Here is a 17952-nt window from a genome sequence, read left to right on the forward strand (position 1 = left end):
CCCCCGCCGCCTGACAGCATGCGGCCCCGCCCCGCCGCGCTATTGGCTGACCGCAGTTGCTAAGGCGGTTGCGCATGTTCATTGGCTATCTTTCCCGTCTATTTTGTGGTCGTCTCCGCCTCCAGAGTGACGCCCATCCCCGCTGTAGCCTGGAGATGTATAGGAGGCGGGGCCATGGGGGCGTCTAGAGACAGGGTAGGGCGGAGCCAGAGTTGATAGAGGGCGGGGACATTGCTCTGGTATCCAATACAGGGCTGGACGAGCAGAGGGCGGGGCCGGGCGTTTACCTAGCCGCGTGGGCCGGCACCGAGTGCGGTGGGCAGGTTACATACTCTGACGCGTGGCCTGGACGCGCGGGACCGGTCGCCTGGCGCCAGGGTTCCGGGTCTGGGATAAGCTCGCAGTGTTTCCCCACGGCCGCTCCAGGGCCTGTCCTTGTCCCAGAGCCAATTAGAGTCCGTGTGTGTGTGCCTGTGTGTTCTCGTGCGCCTGTGTACATGAGCACGTGCTCGTGTGTCCGCGTCTGTGTGTGTGTCCGTTCACGTGTTTACATAAGTGTTGGGGGAGAGGACAAGGCGTGAACCCTCCAGCCTCCCGCTTCCCTCCTGGTCTAGGCAGCCCCTAGTCCCCAGACCGCCTTCAGCTCCGGGGGTTTAATCTTCCGCGCGAACGCCCAGTTTCTCTTCCGTATCATCACATTTTCCTTCCCTGTTGGATCAAAATACAACAAGAATCATTTGCTTAAAAAATAAAAGAATAATTTGCTTTGAGAATCGTGACATGTATGAACTGTTTTATTTTACCTGCTGCTGGTTGTGATTCATCAGCTCCGTGGGAGGATGACGGGCGCGGGAAGACCTCAGTCCCACAGGAACATGGGGTGGGTGAGATCAGAGCACCCACAGAGGGCTGTGCACCATCGGGGCTCACAGCTGCCTTGCTCTATGTTGGAAACATCTGCAGCTACTGACATTTTCAGGACTACTGAGACTGCCTTGGACACCTGGGCTCAGTCTTGCTGGGGACCTCGTGGAGGTGGGGGAGAATGTGGAGGACATATTTGGGTTTCCCTGCCCCAGGGTGGCAAGGGATCCATCAGGGACAGAGGTCTGCCCACCCCAGAGTGCCCCACTGCTGTCCCCAGACATAGTGTCCCTGGTACCCACAGTAGATGCTGTCACCCACACACCTAAGGCAACAACTGAGTCTGCAATGTCTATTTTAAGTTTTTGTCTGCGTAACCTGTGGTCAGCGTGGTGTGATAATTGAATGAGGAGAAGAAAGATCTTTGTCCTGCCCTGTTGTCTGGAACCACCAGGCTCCATCACAACACAGGATAACGGGTCCCCAGAAGAGGCTTAGTGGTTTGAGATGCGTGAACAGATGTGTGCTTTACAAGCCCAGGCTTTCTGATGAGGCCTGAGGCGCATGAGTTGACACATTCAGCGTTTGTAACTGGATGCTGCTTATCAAGTATTCCTGATGGACAAGAGTGTCCTGCTCTCGGAGCCAAAGGAAGCCGAGTCCTCCAGAGCCTTAGCCACGTGGTGACAAGAGTTATGCCTTAGGTCTTCAAGACTTGTTTCTCCTCCACCCTCCAGAGCCAAGGCTCCCGGGCGTGCCCACCAGGGGCAACCCCGGCCCTGCATCCTGCATTTCCCTGGTTTCGCATGGTGGTGGTGGAGTTCCTGATGCCAGGTCAGAACTGGTGGTGACTCTCTGGACCCAGAAGTGACTGAGAACAACATAAACATTTCCCATGAAAACCAACTCCGACCTGAATTGCAGATTCTCCAAATGCTCTACTACCCCCTGGCACGAGGAACAGGGAATAAGACAGATATCACAGCCGAAAGCTGTGGTGCTCTTAGCCAATCGTGGGTAGATATATGACTTGTGCAAACTCCACAAACATGTATGACCATGAGAAGCCCCTACCAGGGCCACTCCTTCAGAGAAGGGACCTGTCTTCATCAGCTCAGGCTGCCATGCCACAATGCCATAGGCATCTTGACCTCTCAGGCAAAGCATTCTCTGTCATGGGACTGTTCCGTTCATCACCTGATGCTGAACAGCGTCCCTGACCCTTATCTGTGAGCTGCCAATAGCATCCCTCCAGCTACTTGTAACCATTATAATGTCTCCAGATGCCCCGGCTGGTGTGGCTCAGTGGACTGAGCACTGGCATGTGAACCAAAGGGTCGCTAGTGAGATTCTCAGTCAGCGCACATGTCTGGGTTATGGGCCAGGTCCTCAATAGGGGGAACACAAGAGGCAATCACACATTGCTGTTTCTTTCCCTCTCTCCCTCCTCCCTTTCCCTGTTGCTGAGAGGTGGGGACTGTCATTCCTGCTGCTACCCCAACAAAGGAGGACTCAGAGAAAACATGATGGCCAGAGGTCCTGCCAGTGGCTTCCACTGTGGGTGACGGTCAGCACAGCATCACAGGCTCAGTTTTGTCTTGTTTTCATTTTTAAATTGTGGTAAAATATACATTACATACGATTTACCATTTTACCCATTTTAATTGTACAATTCAGTGGCATTAAGTGCATTCACATTGTTGTGTAAACATCCATCTCCATAACTGTCATCTCCACCAAGCTGAAACCCTGTCCCCATTAAGCATTATGAACACCCCACCTCCTCTCCCCAGCCTCTGGCCTTCTCTGTTCTACTTCTTGTCTCTGAATTTGACTACTCTAGGCACTCTATACGAAATCATACAGTATTTATCCTTTTGTGCCTGGCTTATTTCAGTTAACATGTTCTCAATATGTATATGTGTCTTAACATCTCAAAATTACCTTCTTTCTAAAGGAAGGTAATATTTCACTATATGTATTTCAGTATGTGTACAGAACCCATTACATGTACACATATTTCATTATATGTACAGAACCCACTTTGTTTATCATTAGTCTGTAGAAGGACATTTGGGCTGTTTCCATCTTTGGGCTCTTATGAACATCTGTGTACAAGTGTCTGTGTGGACATGTTTTTATTTTCTGGGCATACACAATATACACATAGGGGTGGAATTGCTGGGTTGCACAGTAACTGCTTAACTGTTTGCGGGTTTGTTCCCAGTTCTCAGTGCAGCTGGTTTCTTTGGCCTCTGGCCTACAGCAGGGTTGGAGCACCTACTATGAAAGGTGGGGAGAAAAGGAATGTCTGCCATTTCTGGCGATATGCAAGGGGTCTCTTTACATAATGTAAAGTTTGTGTCCTATGTGACTGTGAAAAAGCATTTCTTGAGTTTCTTTCTCTGGTGCTCAAATAAAAATAGACTGAAGAACTAAAACGGGACCGGCCATATTTTCTCTAAAGCCCCTGGCACTTGCACACACCAATTAACTCCTCTTATTTCTTTCCCCTGCTGTCAAGAAGTAAATAGGAACTAACAGCTGGTCAGACTTTCACGCTGGTGTATATCTGCTGATGACTCACCAAGAATTCACAGCCAAGGTGCCAGTTGTTCTCCTGACAAAGAAAGAAAAACTATTTTAAGCAAAGCTGTAACATCACGGATGCTCCAGAAAGTACCAGGGCTGCACGGAATCCTAATAATATAGGTTTCGCCCCGCCCACCGCTCTGCCTTGGCTCGACCCAAGCCCCGCCCACCAGACGCTTCACCCAGTGCCCACCCACTGCCCCGCCTGCTGAGCCCAAGCCCTCCCACCCAAGGCTCTGCCCCGCCCCGCCCCGCCCCGCTTCTCCACCTTTCTCCACTCAGCTCCGCCTCCTACCGGAGCATCCAGGCCTAGGTGTGTCAAGCTTCCAAGGCTTGCCTTTGTCTCAGGCCACACCTGCTGCCGCTGCGCACGGACTACCGTTCATCTTCATCACTCAGGACAGTTCACACCAGGCCGGCCCGAGTGGAGAAGGTGGAAGGGAGAGCTAGGGTTCTAGCCTCAGCGGAGACCTAGCTCCAGATGTCCGGTGCCCGCACCCTCCAAGCTCCTACACTCAAACTTGGTGTTTGGGGAACTGTAAACCCTGCTCCGTGGTCAAGGAGAGAGACTTCCGTGAAGAATAAATGTTGAGCCAATGTGATAGCTCTTGAAGTCAAGTGGAAGGCTAGTTCTTGGTGCTGGGAAGGAAGCCCGCACTCAACAAGCTTGGCCTGCAGGAGGCAGTGGGGGATCCTTCTGACCTCCCTCCCGCCTTGGCCTCCAGCCCCTACTTTCTCGGATCTGTGCTCTATTTGTCCCACCTGGTCCATCCTTATTTGTTATTTTTATGTTTTTCTCCTCTTTGAGACTAATTTTTCCTTCTACTAAAAGGAAAGTTGTAAACGAGCTTTCCTATTTTTAGTGCTTACCTTAGAAATTACAAAATGTATATACAATTTATCAAAGGCCTTTTTTCTCTTTAACAACACAAAGGCCTTGTAACAATTTACCCCTTTCAATTAAAATACAAAAATAATTGTTAAAACATTTTTTTAAAAAATCAAACGTGAAGCTTATTGTTGTGTGGAATTAATGTCACTGAGTTTTCTCACACATGCATGTTTACAACCTGCGATCACTTTCCTTTTGGATGAAAATGCCCTTTAGGGTCTGCTGCTTGAGAACAACATCACTAGAAATAAAAGCAAATGGTACTCAGTCTGAAAAATGTCTTTACTTCATTTTCATCCTTCAAAATATATTCTCCATGAGCAGTATTAGTGTTGGGGCACCAGAGGTCAATCTTTTCAAAATAATCTGACTTTTGCTGGCTACATTCGAGATTTCTCTGTTTTGTTTTTTGTTTTTTGTATTGTGCAGTTTCACTGCTATTTGTCTGGGTGTGAATTTCTTTTAATTTATCCAGGTTGTTGTTTTGGGGCAGACCCTAGGTCTGGAGGATTGGTGTATTTCATCAGTTCTAGAAAATTCTCAGCTATTTTCTATTTAACTATAGCCTCTGACCTTCTTCTTCTCCTCTGGTACACCAGTTAAGTGTCTACTAGGACTTCTTACTATTTTCCATGTCTCATAATCTCATATATATTTTCCTTTTTAGTCTCTGCCACATTCTGTATAATTTCTCTGACATCTTCCAGTTTATCTCTCATTTGTGCCTAATCTGCTAAATCTGTCCATTTGGCTTATAAAATTTATTGTTTTTAATTTCTAAAAGTTTTTTTTTGTTCTTTTGTAGAATCTGCTCAGTCACTTTTTAAGGATTCAGCTTATTTATTTATTTATTTTACTTTTAGGGGGAGGGCAAATGAGTGCAGAAGAGTAGAAGAAAAATATCGATGTGAGATAGATACGTTATTAATCGACTGCCTTTCGCACACCGCCAACTGAGGGCCTGGCTCAAAACGTAGGTATGTGCCCTGACTGGGAATCCAACTGGCAACCTTTCAGTTCATAGGCTGGTGCTCAATCCACTGAACCACAGCAGCCTGGGCACCATTTGCATGGTTTTGACTGTATGATGCTGATTGTCCTTAGAAAATAATTCAAGAGACTTTCGTGATATCCGGGAGGAAGATCAGGGGAGATTTTGTGTCTGTCTCCCAGTCCTGGGACAGCTGCATTCCCTCTTTGCTTTAACTAAAATTATTCATGTCATGGGTAATCAAGTGATATGAATTTGGGCTGCAAAACCATGCAAAAGCAGACTCTGAGGTGGTTCACATTCAGACTCCCTTGCAATTCGCCTTTTTGTTGAGAGTGTAGCCCTGTCGGGCCCCAGATTTACAGGGACATGCATGCACTAAGCGTTTTGAAACAGCGGCGAACGTGGCCAACTCCACGCTGGGTCAAGGTCTTCCCGCCTCGTAGTCTTCCAGCCACTCACGCAATCCCAGGGGCGTCTACCCGGCCACGCCCCATACATGACGTAAGCGCGCCTCTCCCACCCCCCCCCAGCGTCCACCAGGCCCCGCCCCTTAGTACGTCAACACGCCTCTCCAAATCCCGGGGGTCTCCGCGCGGTCGCGGCCAGCGTCTCGGTGCCTCCTGAGTAGGGTCTGCGGTTGCGGCGCCGGGAGCATGGAGGAGCTGCTGAGGCGGGAGTTGGGCTGCAGCTCCGTCAAGGCCACGGGCCACTCAGGGGGCGGGTGCATTAGCCAGGGCCAGAGTTACGACACGGACAAAGGGCGAGTGTTTGTGAAAGTGAACGCCAAGTCAGAGGTCAGGGCCGCGGGGAGTCGGGCGGGCAGAGAAGGTTGAGCGCGGGGGTGGGGCCGCGGTGAGAGCTCGAGGGCCCGGCCCTACTCTGGGGCTGGGGCGGCCGCGCCCGGTCGTTCTGGGCACCGCAGGCGCAGCCCCCTGCCACCGCTCGGCCCGGGGGAGGTGGTCCGACCCGCGGCCGCGCGCAGCGAGCCTTGCCGTGCCCGTGCTCATGGCGAAGGCCGTGGCTGTGTCTTCGGGATCGGCGAGGCCGTTGCTGGGAGCGAGTGCCCAGGTTGGGCGGGTTTTGATCAAGGGCAGGAGCAGTAGTTCCATGGCCTGGGGTTTGTCTGAACCTGCAGGCGTCAGAGCCGTTTCCGAGTAGCCGCTGCTTAGGGCTGTTTGGGCTGCCTCGGCCAGCCAGGCGCGCTTCTCTCGGGCCGGCATCTGGAAGCCCGAGCACCGGCGGACGGAGGCAGGGTCAGGGAAGCCAGTCCGTGCTGCGGGCAGGAGCGAGGGCGCTGATCCCGGTGTGACCACATTACCCCCAACACCATGGCGTGGGGTTGGATTTCCACATGGGAATTTTGGGGGAGGGTGATAAGCATTTAGTTTATTGCGGGCCCCACTGCATTCCCAAGGGCCTTGCAGGGGAGAGCGGGCCCCGCTGCTGCAGTTGTCCCCCTCGGGTGGTGGGTGGGCAGGTCCCTGGCGGCTGGAGGCCTAGCCAGGCTCTGGAAGTGGGGCACGCCCTGCGCCCCGCAGCAGTGCTGCGGTCCTTTCCTAGACATCCTTCTCGCGACCTTTCAGTTTCTCCCCAGAAACGAACGCGATCCGCCCAGTGCGGTGCTGGTCTCTGCGATGCTGCTGTGTTGTCAAGGCCCACCTTTCCCGCTCGGCACCCCGCCCTGCACACCTCAGTGCGAGCTGGCCCGCTATTCGCCTTGGGGGAAGCTGCCCTTTCACACGGCTGTGCCCCCAGCAGGGCTCAGGCAGCAGGGAGCCTTCTAACTTATTTTTATGGTGGGGCTCTCTTCCCCGGTGTTCTTCCTCCTGGGAGGCATCGTCCTTCTCATGATAGCACTTCCACCTCCACTGGCATCTGTTAAAACGGCATCGATTACATTTTCTGTCCGCGAAGATGAAACCACTTAGGTTTTTAAACGTCGTTCTGCTGCTATTCCTTCCGGTTCTTACTTTTTGTTTTGTTGTCAAAGTCCGTTTTCTCAGCACTTTGCTCATTCTTCCTTATCTAGTGAGCTCTTTACAGGCGTTTAGCAGACGGTTCTGAACGAGCCCTTGCCCAGCTTGGGCACCGACCGAGTCCTGTGCACGTTCTGTGGATGCACAGCCGCTGCCGCTTGTGAGGAAAAGGGGGCTTGGTGGGGGCCTCTGAGGAGGTGAAACCTGCTTCTTCCAGACATCTGGGCTACTCTTCTCATTCCTGCTCGAATTGACCTTGTCCAAGTTCTTTTACCTCTTGAGCATTCTTTTAAAAAGATTTGTTGGAATTTTAGAGAGGTGGGGTGGGAGCAGAGAGAAACATCCATTTGTTGTTTCACTTATTTGTGTACTCACTGGCTGAGTCTTGCATGTGCCCTGACCAGGGATTGAACCCACAACCTTGGATGGCACTCTCATCAACTGAGCTGCTGGCCAGGGCTTGATTATTCTTATCAGCCTTTTGCATACCTGTAATCGGTTTTCTTTGTACTCCTCCCTTAATGGACATTTTGTAGCACTGGTCCCAGCTGATGTTTACTTTTACCTGGGTTCAGCTCTAGAGTAGCAGTTTTTCTTAATTTAATTTTATATATTTATTTTTAGAAGGGAAGGGAGAAAGAGGGAGAGAAACATCGGTGTGCCGTTGCCTCCCATGTGTCCCCTACTGGGGACCTGGCCTGTAACCCAGGCATGTGCCCTGACTGGGAATTGAACCAGCGACCCTTTGTTTCTCAGGCGGGCGCTCAATCCCGTGAGCCACACCAGCCAGGGTGAGAGTAGCAATGTTCTTAGGGTTGGTTAGACACTTAGGACCATGTAGCAGTCGATATTTCTGTGTGGAGCCTGGGCTCACAGATCCTCCTAAACCTCTCCCTGTGTTTGAAATAAAAATTCTACCCCTTACTTTACTCTTCAAAACCAGACCTCAGTTACAAAACACAGCTGGTGTCCAGGGTTTTTTCTTTATCTCTGAAGAGAATGCTCTGAAAGTCCTCCTTAAGACACAGCTCTTTCTCCTCAGTGACTGTGGCTCTTGAAGGTAGTGTAATAACGATATTTATAAAGTGTTTGGAATAGATTATGTGTTAGCTGCTAACTTCATTAGCCGTGGCAGCAAGCCCATGATATTGTTACTATTATAACTCCGTTTTACAGATGAGGAAACTGAGGCACAAGAGCTTAAGGGATTTGCTCAAAGTCACAGAATTAGTAACTGAGAACGTGTAGAAGAATGTCCTTGTTCACAGTAGCCCCAAACGGAGGCCCAGCTGTCCATCAACAGTAGACTGGATGAACACGCTCCAGCACATCCCCACAGCAGAGCTCTGTACAGCAGTGGGAATGACTCTGGACTGCTGATACGCCCAAGTAGCAGATGCGGCAGGAAGAAGAAGCCAGGGCACTTGCCTCTGTGTGTAGAACGACACAGCAGTCGGAACCAGTCTGCGGGGTGGGGACAGCAGTGGCTGGGCAGAAGAGGGGCCCTGGTCAGGACGTCCGGTCTCTGTCTGTGCTGCAGCCACGCGGACCTGCCGACTGTGTGAGAATTAGAGCTGGGCGCTTCTGAGTTGTGCACTGTACTGCGTCTACCTCTGTAGCAGTTTCACTCGTACGGTACCTAAAGGGGAGGAGTCGTTCAGTCTGGGAAGTCAGGGAAGAGTTCTCAGAAATCAGCCCGGTATGAGCTGAGGTCTGAAGCATGATGGGAAGGGGCTGACTTGGTCAAAGCTGGGGGCTGTGCCCCAAGCAGAGGGGGCACGGTGTGTGGAGGCTTCAAGCCTGGAAGAAGCAGCGGATCTTTGAGAAACTGAAAGAAGGCTGTAATCCAGGAGCACGGGGTGTGTGTACGAGTGTGAGGGGTGGAGCCTGGGCTGGGGCCTGGGGGTGAGGGTGGGGAGTGAGCAGAAGCCAGTGCTATGACATTGGCTTTTGAGGACAGAAAAGGTTTTGTCGCAAGGAGACAAGACAACTCTTGTCTCCTTGATTGTGCGTTTGGGTGAAATTTGGAGGGTTAGGGACCAGTGAGTGAGCCTTTTGTTTCCAAGTATTGAAGGTCAAAAATCTCTCCTCTGAGCATACTTCAGTGTGACATATAGTTCCGTTTTGCCATCCCTGGAAAACAACTCAGTGTCTTGCTAGAAACAGGATAAGGCCAGTGTGGGCAGGGCCTGTGGTTGTACTCTGAGGGTGACCCGGGAAGAGCCCAGCTCCGCACCTGGCATTCAGTGCAGAAGCAGTAGCTGCCTACCTTCCTCCCTCTGGAGAGAGTTCGGGTTCAAGGACAGCACAGAAACAGGGCCCAGTGCTGGGAAGCACAGTCCTTATTCCCGTTCTGTGGAGCCAGAGGTGCTGTCTGCGCCCCGTCGGCTCTGCACTCAGGGCAGCCTTGCCTGAGCGTCGAGGTGCCTGAGAAAGCCCGTCCCCATGGGCCTTCCCAGAAGTGACCACGCCCTCTCCTCTTTCTCCACCTTCATCACCCCCCCCCCCCATAGGCTAAAAGAATGTTTGAAGGTGAGATGGCAAGTTTAACTGCCATCCTGGAGACACACACAGTGAAAGTGCCCAGACCTCTCAAGGTTCTCGACGCCCCGGGAGGTGGTAGCATGCTGGTGATGGAGCATTTGGACATGAAGTATCTGGGCAGGTACGTCCTGGCCCTTCCCCTCTGGTGGGCTTTGTTTCTCTCGTGAGTGGTTCCGTCGTACCTGGAGTGTGCGTTTGGGGTCGGATTTTGAGGGCTGGCGTACAAGGAACCCGCGGTCCTGCACATGGTGGATCTGCAGAACGAGTAGCGTGTACCCTGCAAGCCAGAGGCAGGCAGGAGAGGAGTCTCTCAAGGTGAGGTGCTGACAAAAGCCTTGGCCGCGATGAGGCTGGGAAAGACCATCAGGTGACGAGGGCCTCTTCCCTTTGCTCGTCGCCAAACAGACTTTATGTCCTCGGAACGTTTGACCTGCTTTTCGTGGCCTGAGCCCTTTCAGATGGATGAATATCAGCGTCCGTGCGTGTGCACTCAGTCGCTGCCTTTGGGTTTCACAGTCACGCTGCAAAGCTTGGAGCCCAGCTAGCAGATATGCACCTGCAGAACGAGAAGCTCAGAGAGACGCTGCAGAAGGAGGCCGGCACCGTGGGTAAGACCTTGGGTGGTCCAGGAGGGACTCTGCCCAGAGGAGGACATTCGGATCTTCCGGGTGGGGTCGTGCCCCAGCCGTCTGGGGGCGGTCAGACCTGTGTTGATGCCTCGGGAAGGGAACGTCAACCCCAAGATGCATGCTTGGGGTGCAGTGAACGCAGTGAGTGTGGTTAGTGTGCCACAGCACAGGTGTGCTGGGAAGACAGGAGGCAGTCCCTGGACCCAGCTCCGTCATGTCACGGTTCCTTCACCTCGCTCCGCAGAGGGAAGTCTGCCGGAGTTGCCCTGATTTCTGTGCAGTGCCCTTTCTCCTAAGACAAGTCTCAGGTGGGGCTCACAGTGACAGCACTCACATCCGACCTTTCCAGAGCCCAGTGCTGGCAGCACTGAGAGTATCTCCCAGCACTTCTGTCCTCTGACGTTTGGTAATCCGTGCGTGGCCATCCACCTGCGGCCCGTGTGGTGCCTCTGCTCAGCAGGGTAGTTGGTGGCCGAGCATCCACCCATCGGGCTCCTGTCCTCCTGTCCGAGGCCGTGTAGGAGACAGACAGGTTGGTCCATCAGCCTGTTCTGTGCCTCCCCAACCACAGGCGCTTGGTCAGGGTTGGCTGTGAGTCTGGGGAGCTGCAGAGGAAGAGGCCATTTTGAAGTAGAGCAGCTTGTCTCTCACCAGTGGCAGGTGCCAAGCTGGTCCCTGCAAGCCATTCCGTGCTGGGCGTCCTCCGGGCGTCTCTCCCGGAAAGTCGTGGGTGTCCTCGATGGTTAAGGGTGACGAGCAGGCGCCAGTCTCGGGCCCTGAGGGTCTGTGGAGACCAGGGCCCATTTGTCTCTGGGTTGGGTAGGAGGCGGGGAAGGGCAGGCTGACCTCAGGTCTCTGGGTCCCGGAGCTCCGAGAGCAGGGCCCGAGGGAGCAAGGCAGGGAGCGCTCACCTCGTTTCCCTTTGGCTCTCAAGGCAGAGGAGGCGGGCAGGCGGACCGCCCTTTCGTGGAGCAGTTTGGGTTTGACGTGGTGACGTGCTGCGGATATCTCCCCCAGGTGAGCACGTCTGCACTCTGCCTCTGTTTCCCAGTCGGGACGGCTGTTCAGAAACAGCTGGGGAAGCGCACCTCCTCCCTTTGGGTGAAATTTAGTGAGTCTCGGCTCCCTGTCTTTTTTTGCTGATTTTTAAGAGATTGATAGGAGGCTTGCCCCCCACAGGCTACGTGAGCTCAGAGAAATGGAGAAAGCCAGTGGATTAGGTACGCTGGCTGTCAGGGTGGGCAAAAATTAGAAGTTTTAAAAATGTTTTATTTTAAATAACAAGCTCTCAAAGTTCACATAACGAAAAGGGATCGAAACTTTCAGTTTTATGATTTTACAGTTGGCTCCCCTGGGAATTTCAGCTGGAGGTAGGGGAGTTCTTCTGGCCTTCCAGCAAGTGCAGGGTGGCTGGGGTGGTAGCTTCTTGGGAGAGGGCTGCTGAGTACTGGAGAAGACTTTTCGTGGTTTCCCAGGGTGCAGGGCGGGCAATACACATGCTTCAGAGTCTGAAATGTCGCGGAGTTGTGGGGCTGGCCAGTGGCTGACGGCTGCGCCTCCTGGTCTGTGCTTCCCCGGGGGCATTTCAGCTGGTTCTGCACCTTTCTGGCCCTCCTGTACTTTTCTGGTTGTGTGAGTTTGCATTTCTGCGAGAATGCACGTGTTTGCACGGTCTTCTGTCACTTGGAGTCATACACTGCCCCCTGTGCCCCTCTGCTCTTCTGTGTACCTGTCTTGCTTCCCTCCTGGGTGGCCAACACCTATGGCTGGGGTGTCCCCTCACCGGTCTTTTGGAACGGGGCTCCACGTGACTTCCCACATTATCACTGAAGAGAGGGCAGTGCTAGCTGCTTGGGAGGAGCGGAAGAGGGGTCCTCTGGGGTCAGGTGGATGGACAGAGGTGAGCCACAGGTCAGAGAAGGCCCGCCAGCTCTGGCCTCTGCTCCCGTGTGAGCGCAGGTGGAAGGAAAACATCCTAGAGCCCTTCTGAGCAGACCCTGTTGCTCTGCCCTGGGGAGGCCCCCAGGTCCATCAGGCCCTGTGCTGTCCCATCGGCTCCCACCCCTTCCACACCCGTCGCTGCAGTGGTGCCTCTCACGACGAGCCTTTCCACTTTGGGGTACCCCTTTGGGCTTTGGCACGTCCCTCTGACTGCTTTCTCCCTGGCTGTTGCCTGTGCAGGTGAATGACTGGCAGAGAGACTGGGTCACGTTCTATGCCCAGCAGCGCATTCAACCCCAGATGGACATGGTGGAGAAGGGCTCTGGGGACAGAGAGGCCCTCGAGCTCTGGTCTGCTCTGCAGGTAAGTGGAGCCCCGCTGCTTCCTGTGCCTACCACACCCTGCAGCCCCAGCAGGAGTGATGCCAAGGCAGGCACAGCCACTGTGGGTGTGGGTGCAGATAGGAGGCGGGCGGGGCCGGCCGGGAGGATGTCCCTGCACCCTGCGTGCGCCATGCTTGGCTGTGCACAGCTGCGTGCCGTGCTGTGCTCGGGCGTGCAGGACCACACTCGGAAGAGCACCTGCATCCCTCCTGTGTGCATTGCTCACTCGGCTGAGGCTGCGTTTCCTTCCTGCAGTTGAAGATCCCTGACCTGTTCCTCGGTCTGGACATTGTCCCAGCCCTGCTCCACGGAGACCTCTGGGGAGGAAACGTAGCAGAGGATTCCTCGGGCCCGGTCATTTTTGACCCGGCGTCTTTCTATGGCCACTCAGAGTATGAGTTGGCAATAGCTGGTATGTTTGGGGGCTTCAGTAGCTCCTTCTACTCGGCCTACCACAACAAGATCCCCAAGACCCCTGGATTTGAGAAGCGCCAGAAGTTGTATCAGCTCTTCCACTATTTGAACCACTGGAATCATTTTGGGTCAGGGTACAGAGGGTCCTCCCTCAACATCATGAGGAATCTCATCAAGTGAGCCTGTTCGCCTCTGCAAGGAGGCCGGTTCGAGGAGTGTGCTGGGGCCTCAAGTTCAGGTATACCAGATCCTAGCTTGGTGCCTGAGGCCAGCCCCTCTTGCTCCTCCACAGTCCTCTTCACACACCTGGGGCAGCTTCAGACCAACTTTGCAAGCCTTAGGAAGTACGTAGTGTCTCAGAAGAAAGGTCATCCTAAAGCTGTACATTGTTAGTCTTCATAGCTGGATAAGCCACACTAGCAATATGGTGTGAACAGAGGGACCTGTGGGCGTCGGCCACATTGAGCCACACAGCTGCCCCCAAGGTAGAGAGGGCAGTGGCTGGTGCCCCATGCACTGCTGCTGAAGGCACCTGCCACCAGCCCCTCCTCGTTTCCAGGAACAACTCTGAAGTTCCGGATGAAGCTATTCAGTGGCTAAGGCGTGGGTTTAGGCAAAAAACTATCTTTCTAGGAGCATCTGATATGACCAGTCCCAGCACTGACACATTCCCTGTGCTTTCTGTGAGCGCTCTGGACCAGCCGCAGGCTGAGCAGGCCTGAAAATGATTTTGGGAGTGACCAAACTGCCAGCCTCAGGGTGTCCTCAGTACATTTAGGAGCCACTGAATTGCTCCTCTTCGCACCCCATCTTGTCTGCCGCTTCCTCTGCATCAGGTACAACCAGCACTAAGCTGGTGTCTGCCCTCCTCCAGCCTTGCAGGGTGAGGAACATGCATGACAGGCACCGATGCCACTGAATCCTCCTGCGTAAACTTTCAGTGGTTTCAGTGATGCCAGAGAGGGTTTTCTTCCTTTGAATTGTTCATTGTTTTTCCTAGCTGTTTGCCAAGAAACCTTTGTAATGTATCATTATAATAAATTGTTTCTTAAAAGAGAGATTTTCCCTGGACTTTGTTAAATAAGAGAATGGCTTCAAAGTAAGGGCAGGCATAGCCTGAGGACTTTGTAACATTTGACCGTTTGACCCGGATGCAGTTTAACTGCTGTTCCCAGAGCAGTGAAGGGAGTTCCAAAGCAGCTGTCAAATCACATCTCGGGAAGAAGCCCATCTGTGGCCCCAGCGAGGTCTGGGGTTGAGGGGGCAGCGCCCAGTGTTAGGGCCCCCTTGGTCTGCCTGCAGTGGGTTGGAGGGTGGGGTCTTCGTTTTCTCTCACCTGCCTTTTTCCTATGACAGGCCGGGCCCCTCAGTGTGATTTGGAAGCAGAACAGTGCTTCAGAGGTCTGATTTTTGTGGGAAGGGAAAAAGGACTGTGACTTTTTTTTTAATTTTGGGGAGGAAGGAAAATGAAAGATTTGTTGTTCTACCTACGGATGCATTCATTGGTCGATTCCTCTAAGTGCCCTCGCCAGGGACAGAACCTACAACCTTGTCCTTTCGGTGAGCTCTCACCCACTGAGTGCCCAGCCAGGGCCAGACTGACTTTTTTTTTAAGATTTTATTTATTCTTAGAGAGAGGAAGGGAGGGAGAAAGAAAGGAAGAGAAACATCAGTGTGTGGTTGCCTCTCCTGTTCCCCCCCCCCCCACTGGTGACCTGGCCTGCAACCCAGGCATGTGCCCTGACTGGGAATCGAACCAGCGACCCTTTGGTTTGCAGCCCACACTCAGTCCACCGAGCTATGCCAGCCAGGGCAGACTGACTTTCAAGAGCCTGTGGTTGTGGGACTTTCACACCTAATGACTTTTAGACTGCCATGGGCCGAGGTTTTAGCTTATTTTTTCTGACGCTGCGGAAAACTGACACCTGTCTCTGAGGGAAAGGGCGCCCCAAGCTTCATTGTGGCGACGTGTGTGCTGTGGCACTGCTAACGGGAACCTGCTCGCGGCTGAGACAGTTTGGGGGTGCAGCCCAGGGCTGTGCTTCCTGTCTGTGGTTGGTCAAGTAGGAGCAGACAGGTCAGCGGGCAGACGCTGCGTGGAACGCGTATTTGTTCAGACGGCAGATCTTAAAGGAAGTGTCTTCGTCTCACGTTCCTGCAACGTGCGTGGGAGCCGCTGAGCAGGCCAGTGCCCAGGCTGGCGTTCTGGGAACCCAGAGTCAGTGGTAAGAGGAGGACGCCTTCCGGCTCCTGGCCAGGCTGCGTCCCTGGCAGGCCCTTCTGAGTTCAGAGAGTCTGAGATGGGAGGCAGCCTCCCCTGGTGTCTGGTGGCCCCAGGAAGTGACAGGCCACTGGGCCATCCAACTAGAAGAATGCCCCAGGCCCTGTCCTGAGAGACTTCGCTCAGGTGCTGGGCCAGGTGCAGGGAATGGCTGGTTCTGCTCCACAGCGGCCTCCTCGGCCCCGACTTCATGCAGAGGCAGCACAGGCCCGAGCTTTCCCAGACCGTCACCAAGAACACGGGTCTTTCAGGGAGACCCCTGGCAGCGCTGTGCCTGGGTCAGGAGGGTCACTGACGATGGCCTCCGTGATGGTGCAGTGTCTGTCAGCTTTTCAAACTTCACAGTGTGTTGCCATGGCTCATTCTAAAACACTTTTGCACCTAATTTTACATTCATAAAACTGTAAGTGGAAAATCCCGGAAGGACCCACCCAGAGCTGCTCTCCGTGAATCAAAGCCCCCCCCTCCCCCCACCGCAGGCACGTGGCCCTTGGGGGTGAGCTTCTGTTTTCTGGCTTCCTGGCCTGGCCGACCTGGCACAAATGAGGGCAGGGTGGCAGGCGAGGAGGTTTTGATTTAGGGGAATAATTTTGGGGGACAGTTGTGTGATGGTGTCCTGACAGAGGCTGTGTCTCCCCCCCCCCCTCCATGCAGAGCAGCTAAGTCTGGATGGATGGTTCCACCTGCTGGTTGGCGGTGGTCAGGGACGAGCCAGGAGCGGTCCCTGCCCTTCGGGCGGCCATGAGCATCAGAGGGAGATGGCCGCTGCCCCGGGTCTCATCACCGGGACCGTTGTACTTATTTCTCACTAAAAATGGGACTGTTGTATCAAAACACCTCGTTGTCTGCCCTGAAGCACCCAGTGGCTCAGTGGGTTGGGCGTCGCCCGACAAGCGGAAAGGTCATGAGCTCCATTTCCAGTCAGGGCACACACCTGGGTTGTGGGCCGGGTTCCCCCCCCCCCGCCCCCGTGTATGAGACTGATCAGTGTTTCTCTCTTTGTTTCTCTCCCTTCTCCTCTGTAAAAATAAAATCTTAATCCCTGGCTGGTGTGGCTTGTTGAGATCTGGGAAATTGAGAACATAGCCTGACCACAGCAAAACAGGCCGATTGTAATCTGCTTTGAATTTTGAAACCCCTCCCTGTTCCCACGCGGGGTCTCTGTCAGCAAACAGCTAACTGCCACGTCTGCTTCTGTTCAACGCTTGCTTCCTCGCCCCTGTATAAGGACTTAGCTGTAGCGCTGGGCGCGACTCTCATCTGCAGCCCTTTTGGGCACCGTGCCTCTGGACACCCTGAGAGTTCGCCCCTGCACAGGTTAAGCTTGGCCAATAAAATAAGATCAAAACCCTGAAAGGTCTTTGAAAATTATTCTCGCGTCCGGTGGATATAACATGGCTCAGTGGACTGAGCACAGGCCTTTGAAGCAGAGGGTCGCCGGTTCGATTCCCAGTCGGGCACATGCCTGGCCTGGGCCAGGTCCCAAAAACGGGACATATGAGAGGCAACCACACATTGACGTTTCTCTTCCACTTTCTCCTTCCCTTCCCCTCTCTCTAAAAATAAATAAGTAAAATATTAAAAAAATAAAGTCTTAAAAAATCCACCTCATTATCTGCTGCTGTCAGGGTAGCAGCCTTTCCACGACCCGCGCCCTCAGATAACTGAGGTTCAACTCCCCATGACCCTGGAACGGGGGCTTTTCTACCTTAACCAGAGGGCGCCATTGCACGTGACCCCCAGGGTCAGAGTCAGCGCACTGCACGCTGTCCCGGATGTCCACCCGGGAGCGCCCTTCAGGGGGCTGTGTGCAGCGGGCCCAGAGGTCCTGGCCTTCAGTTCACGGGCGTCACGGAGACCCGTCCTTCTGTCGTATTTATTCGCTTCCCTTTGTGCCTAAGCCCTTCGGGACACATCCAGGCTTCTGACTGGACGAGGGCGAGGCCTGAGGGCTCTCTAGGCTTGGGACCCCCATGGCTGAAACACAGACCGGGAGCTCCGGAGCCTGGCGGTGCCCTGAATACAAAAAACGGAGGTTCCGCGGTCCGTGGGCGGCATCGAGCCCATGCTGGGTGCAGGCCGCTGTGGAGGCCTCGCGGGGGCGCTGCTGTGCGGCTGCGGTGAGCCACCTGGAACCACCCTCAGCTTCACCCTCAGGAGCACTGGATGCACTGGAAGGGTGGGCTTCACCAAACGGAGACTGGCTGGGAAGCCGGGGACGTGGAGGGCCCTCCCTGCAAGTGGCCGCTCCGTCTCCCCTCCCACCTGCTCCCACCTCAAGCACACATGTACATAGACGTGTGCATGCCTCTGTGCACACGGGTGCGCGGGCGTGTATGGAGAGTTCCCAGGGCGGCGGCCTCTGTAATCGGGACCCCATTCGCAGGGTGGGGTCAGCCTACTGGTATCAGGAGCCTCAGAGCTGCCTCTGAGGCTGTTGGC

At 54.0% G+C, this 17952-nt stretch overlaps 1 protein-coding gene across 3 annotated transcripts; it reads left to right on the top strand.

Annotated features, from left to right (window-relative positions):
- Nucleotides 1–5910: 5910 nt before the first annotated feature.
- On the top strand, nt 5911–14287 carry FN3KRP (fructosamine 3 kinase related protein). Of its 3 annotated transcripts, none has more exons than XM_037157763.2 (6): nt 5911–6136; nt 9832–9983; nt 10379–10470; nt 11426–11508; nt 12673–12795; nt 13071–14287. In XM_037157763.2, the coding sequence occupies exons 1-6, from the start codon at nt 5996–5998 to the stop codon at nt 13407–13409; spliced, it is 930 nt and encodes a 309-aa protein (XP_037013658.2). In that variant the 5' UTR covers nt 5911–5995; the 3' UTR covers nt 13410–14287. The 3 variants fall into 3 exon arrangements, with proteins under 3 accessions (XP_037013658.2, XP_037013659.2, XP_037013660.2); XM_037157764.2 differs by lacking the exon at nt 5911–6136 and adding an exon at nt 6143–6410; XM_037157765.2 differs by lacking the exon at nt 5911–6136 and adding an exon at nt 6419–9177.
- The last annotated feature ends 3665 nt before the right edge of the window (nt 14288–17952 follow it).

The sequence above is a fragment of the Artibeus jamaicensis genome, unplaced genomic scaffold (genome assembly GCF_021234435.1).
Source record: "Artibeus jamaicensis isolate MK-2021 breed Jamaican fruit bat unplaced genomic scaffold, CSHL_Jam_final contig_2259, whole genome shotgun sequence".
Lineage (NCBI taxonomy): Eukaryota > Metazoa > Chordata > Mammalia > Chiroptera > Phyllostomidae > Artibeus > Artibeus jamaicensis.

Coding starts and splice junctions, on each gene's coding strand:
- FN3KRP (XM_037157763.2), top strand. CDS start 5,996: ATGGAGGAGCTGCTGAGGCGGGAGTTGGGCTGCAGCTCCGTCAAGGCC. Junction 9,984..10,378: donor GACATGAAGTATCTGGGCAG/GTACGTCCTGGC, acceptor TGGGTTTCACAG/TCACGCTGCAAAGCTTGGAG. Junction 10,471..11,425: donor GAAGGAGGCCGGCACCGTGG/GTAAGACCTTGG, acceptor TTGGCTCTCAAG/GCAGAGGAGGCGGGCAGGCG.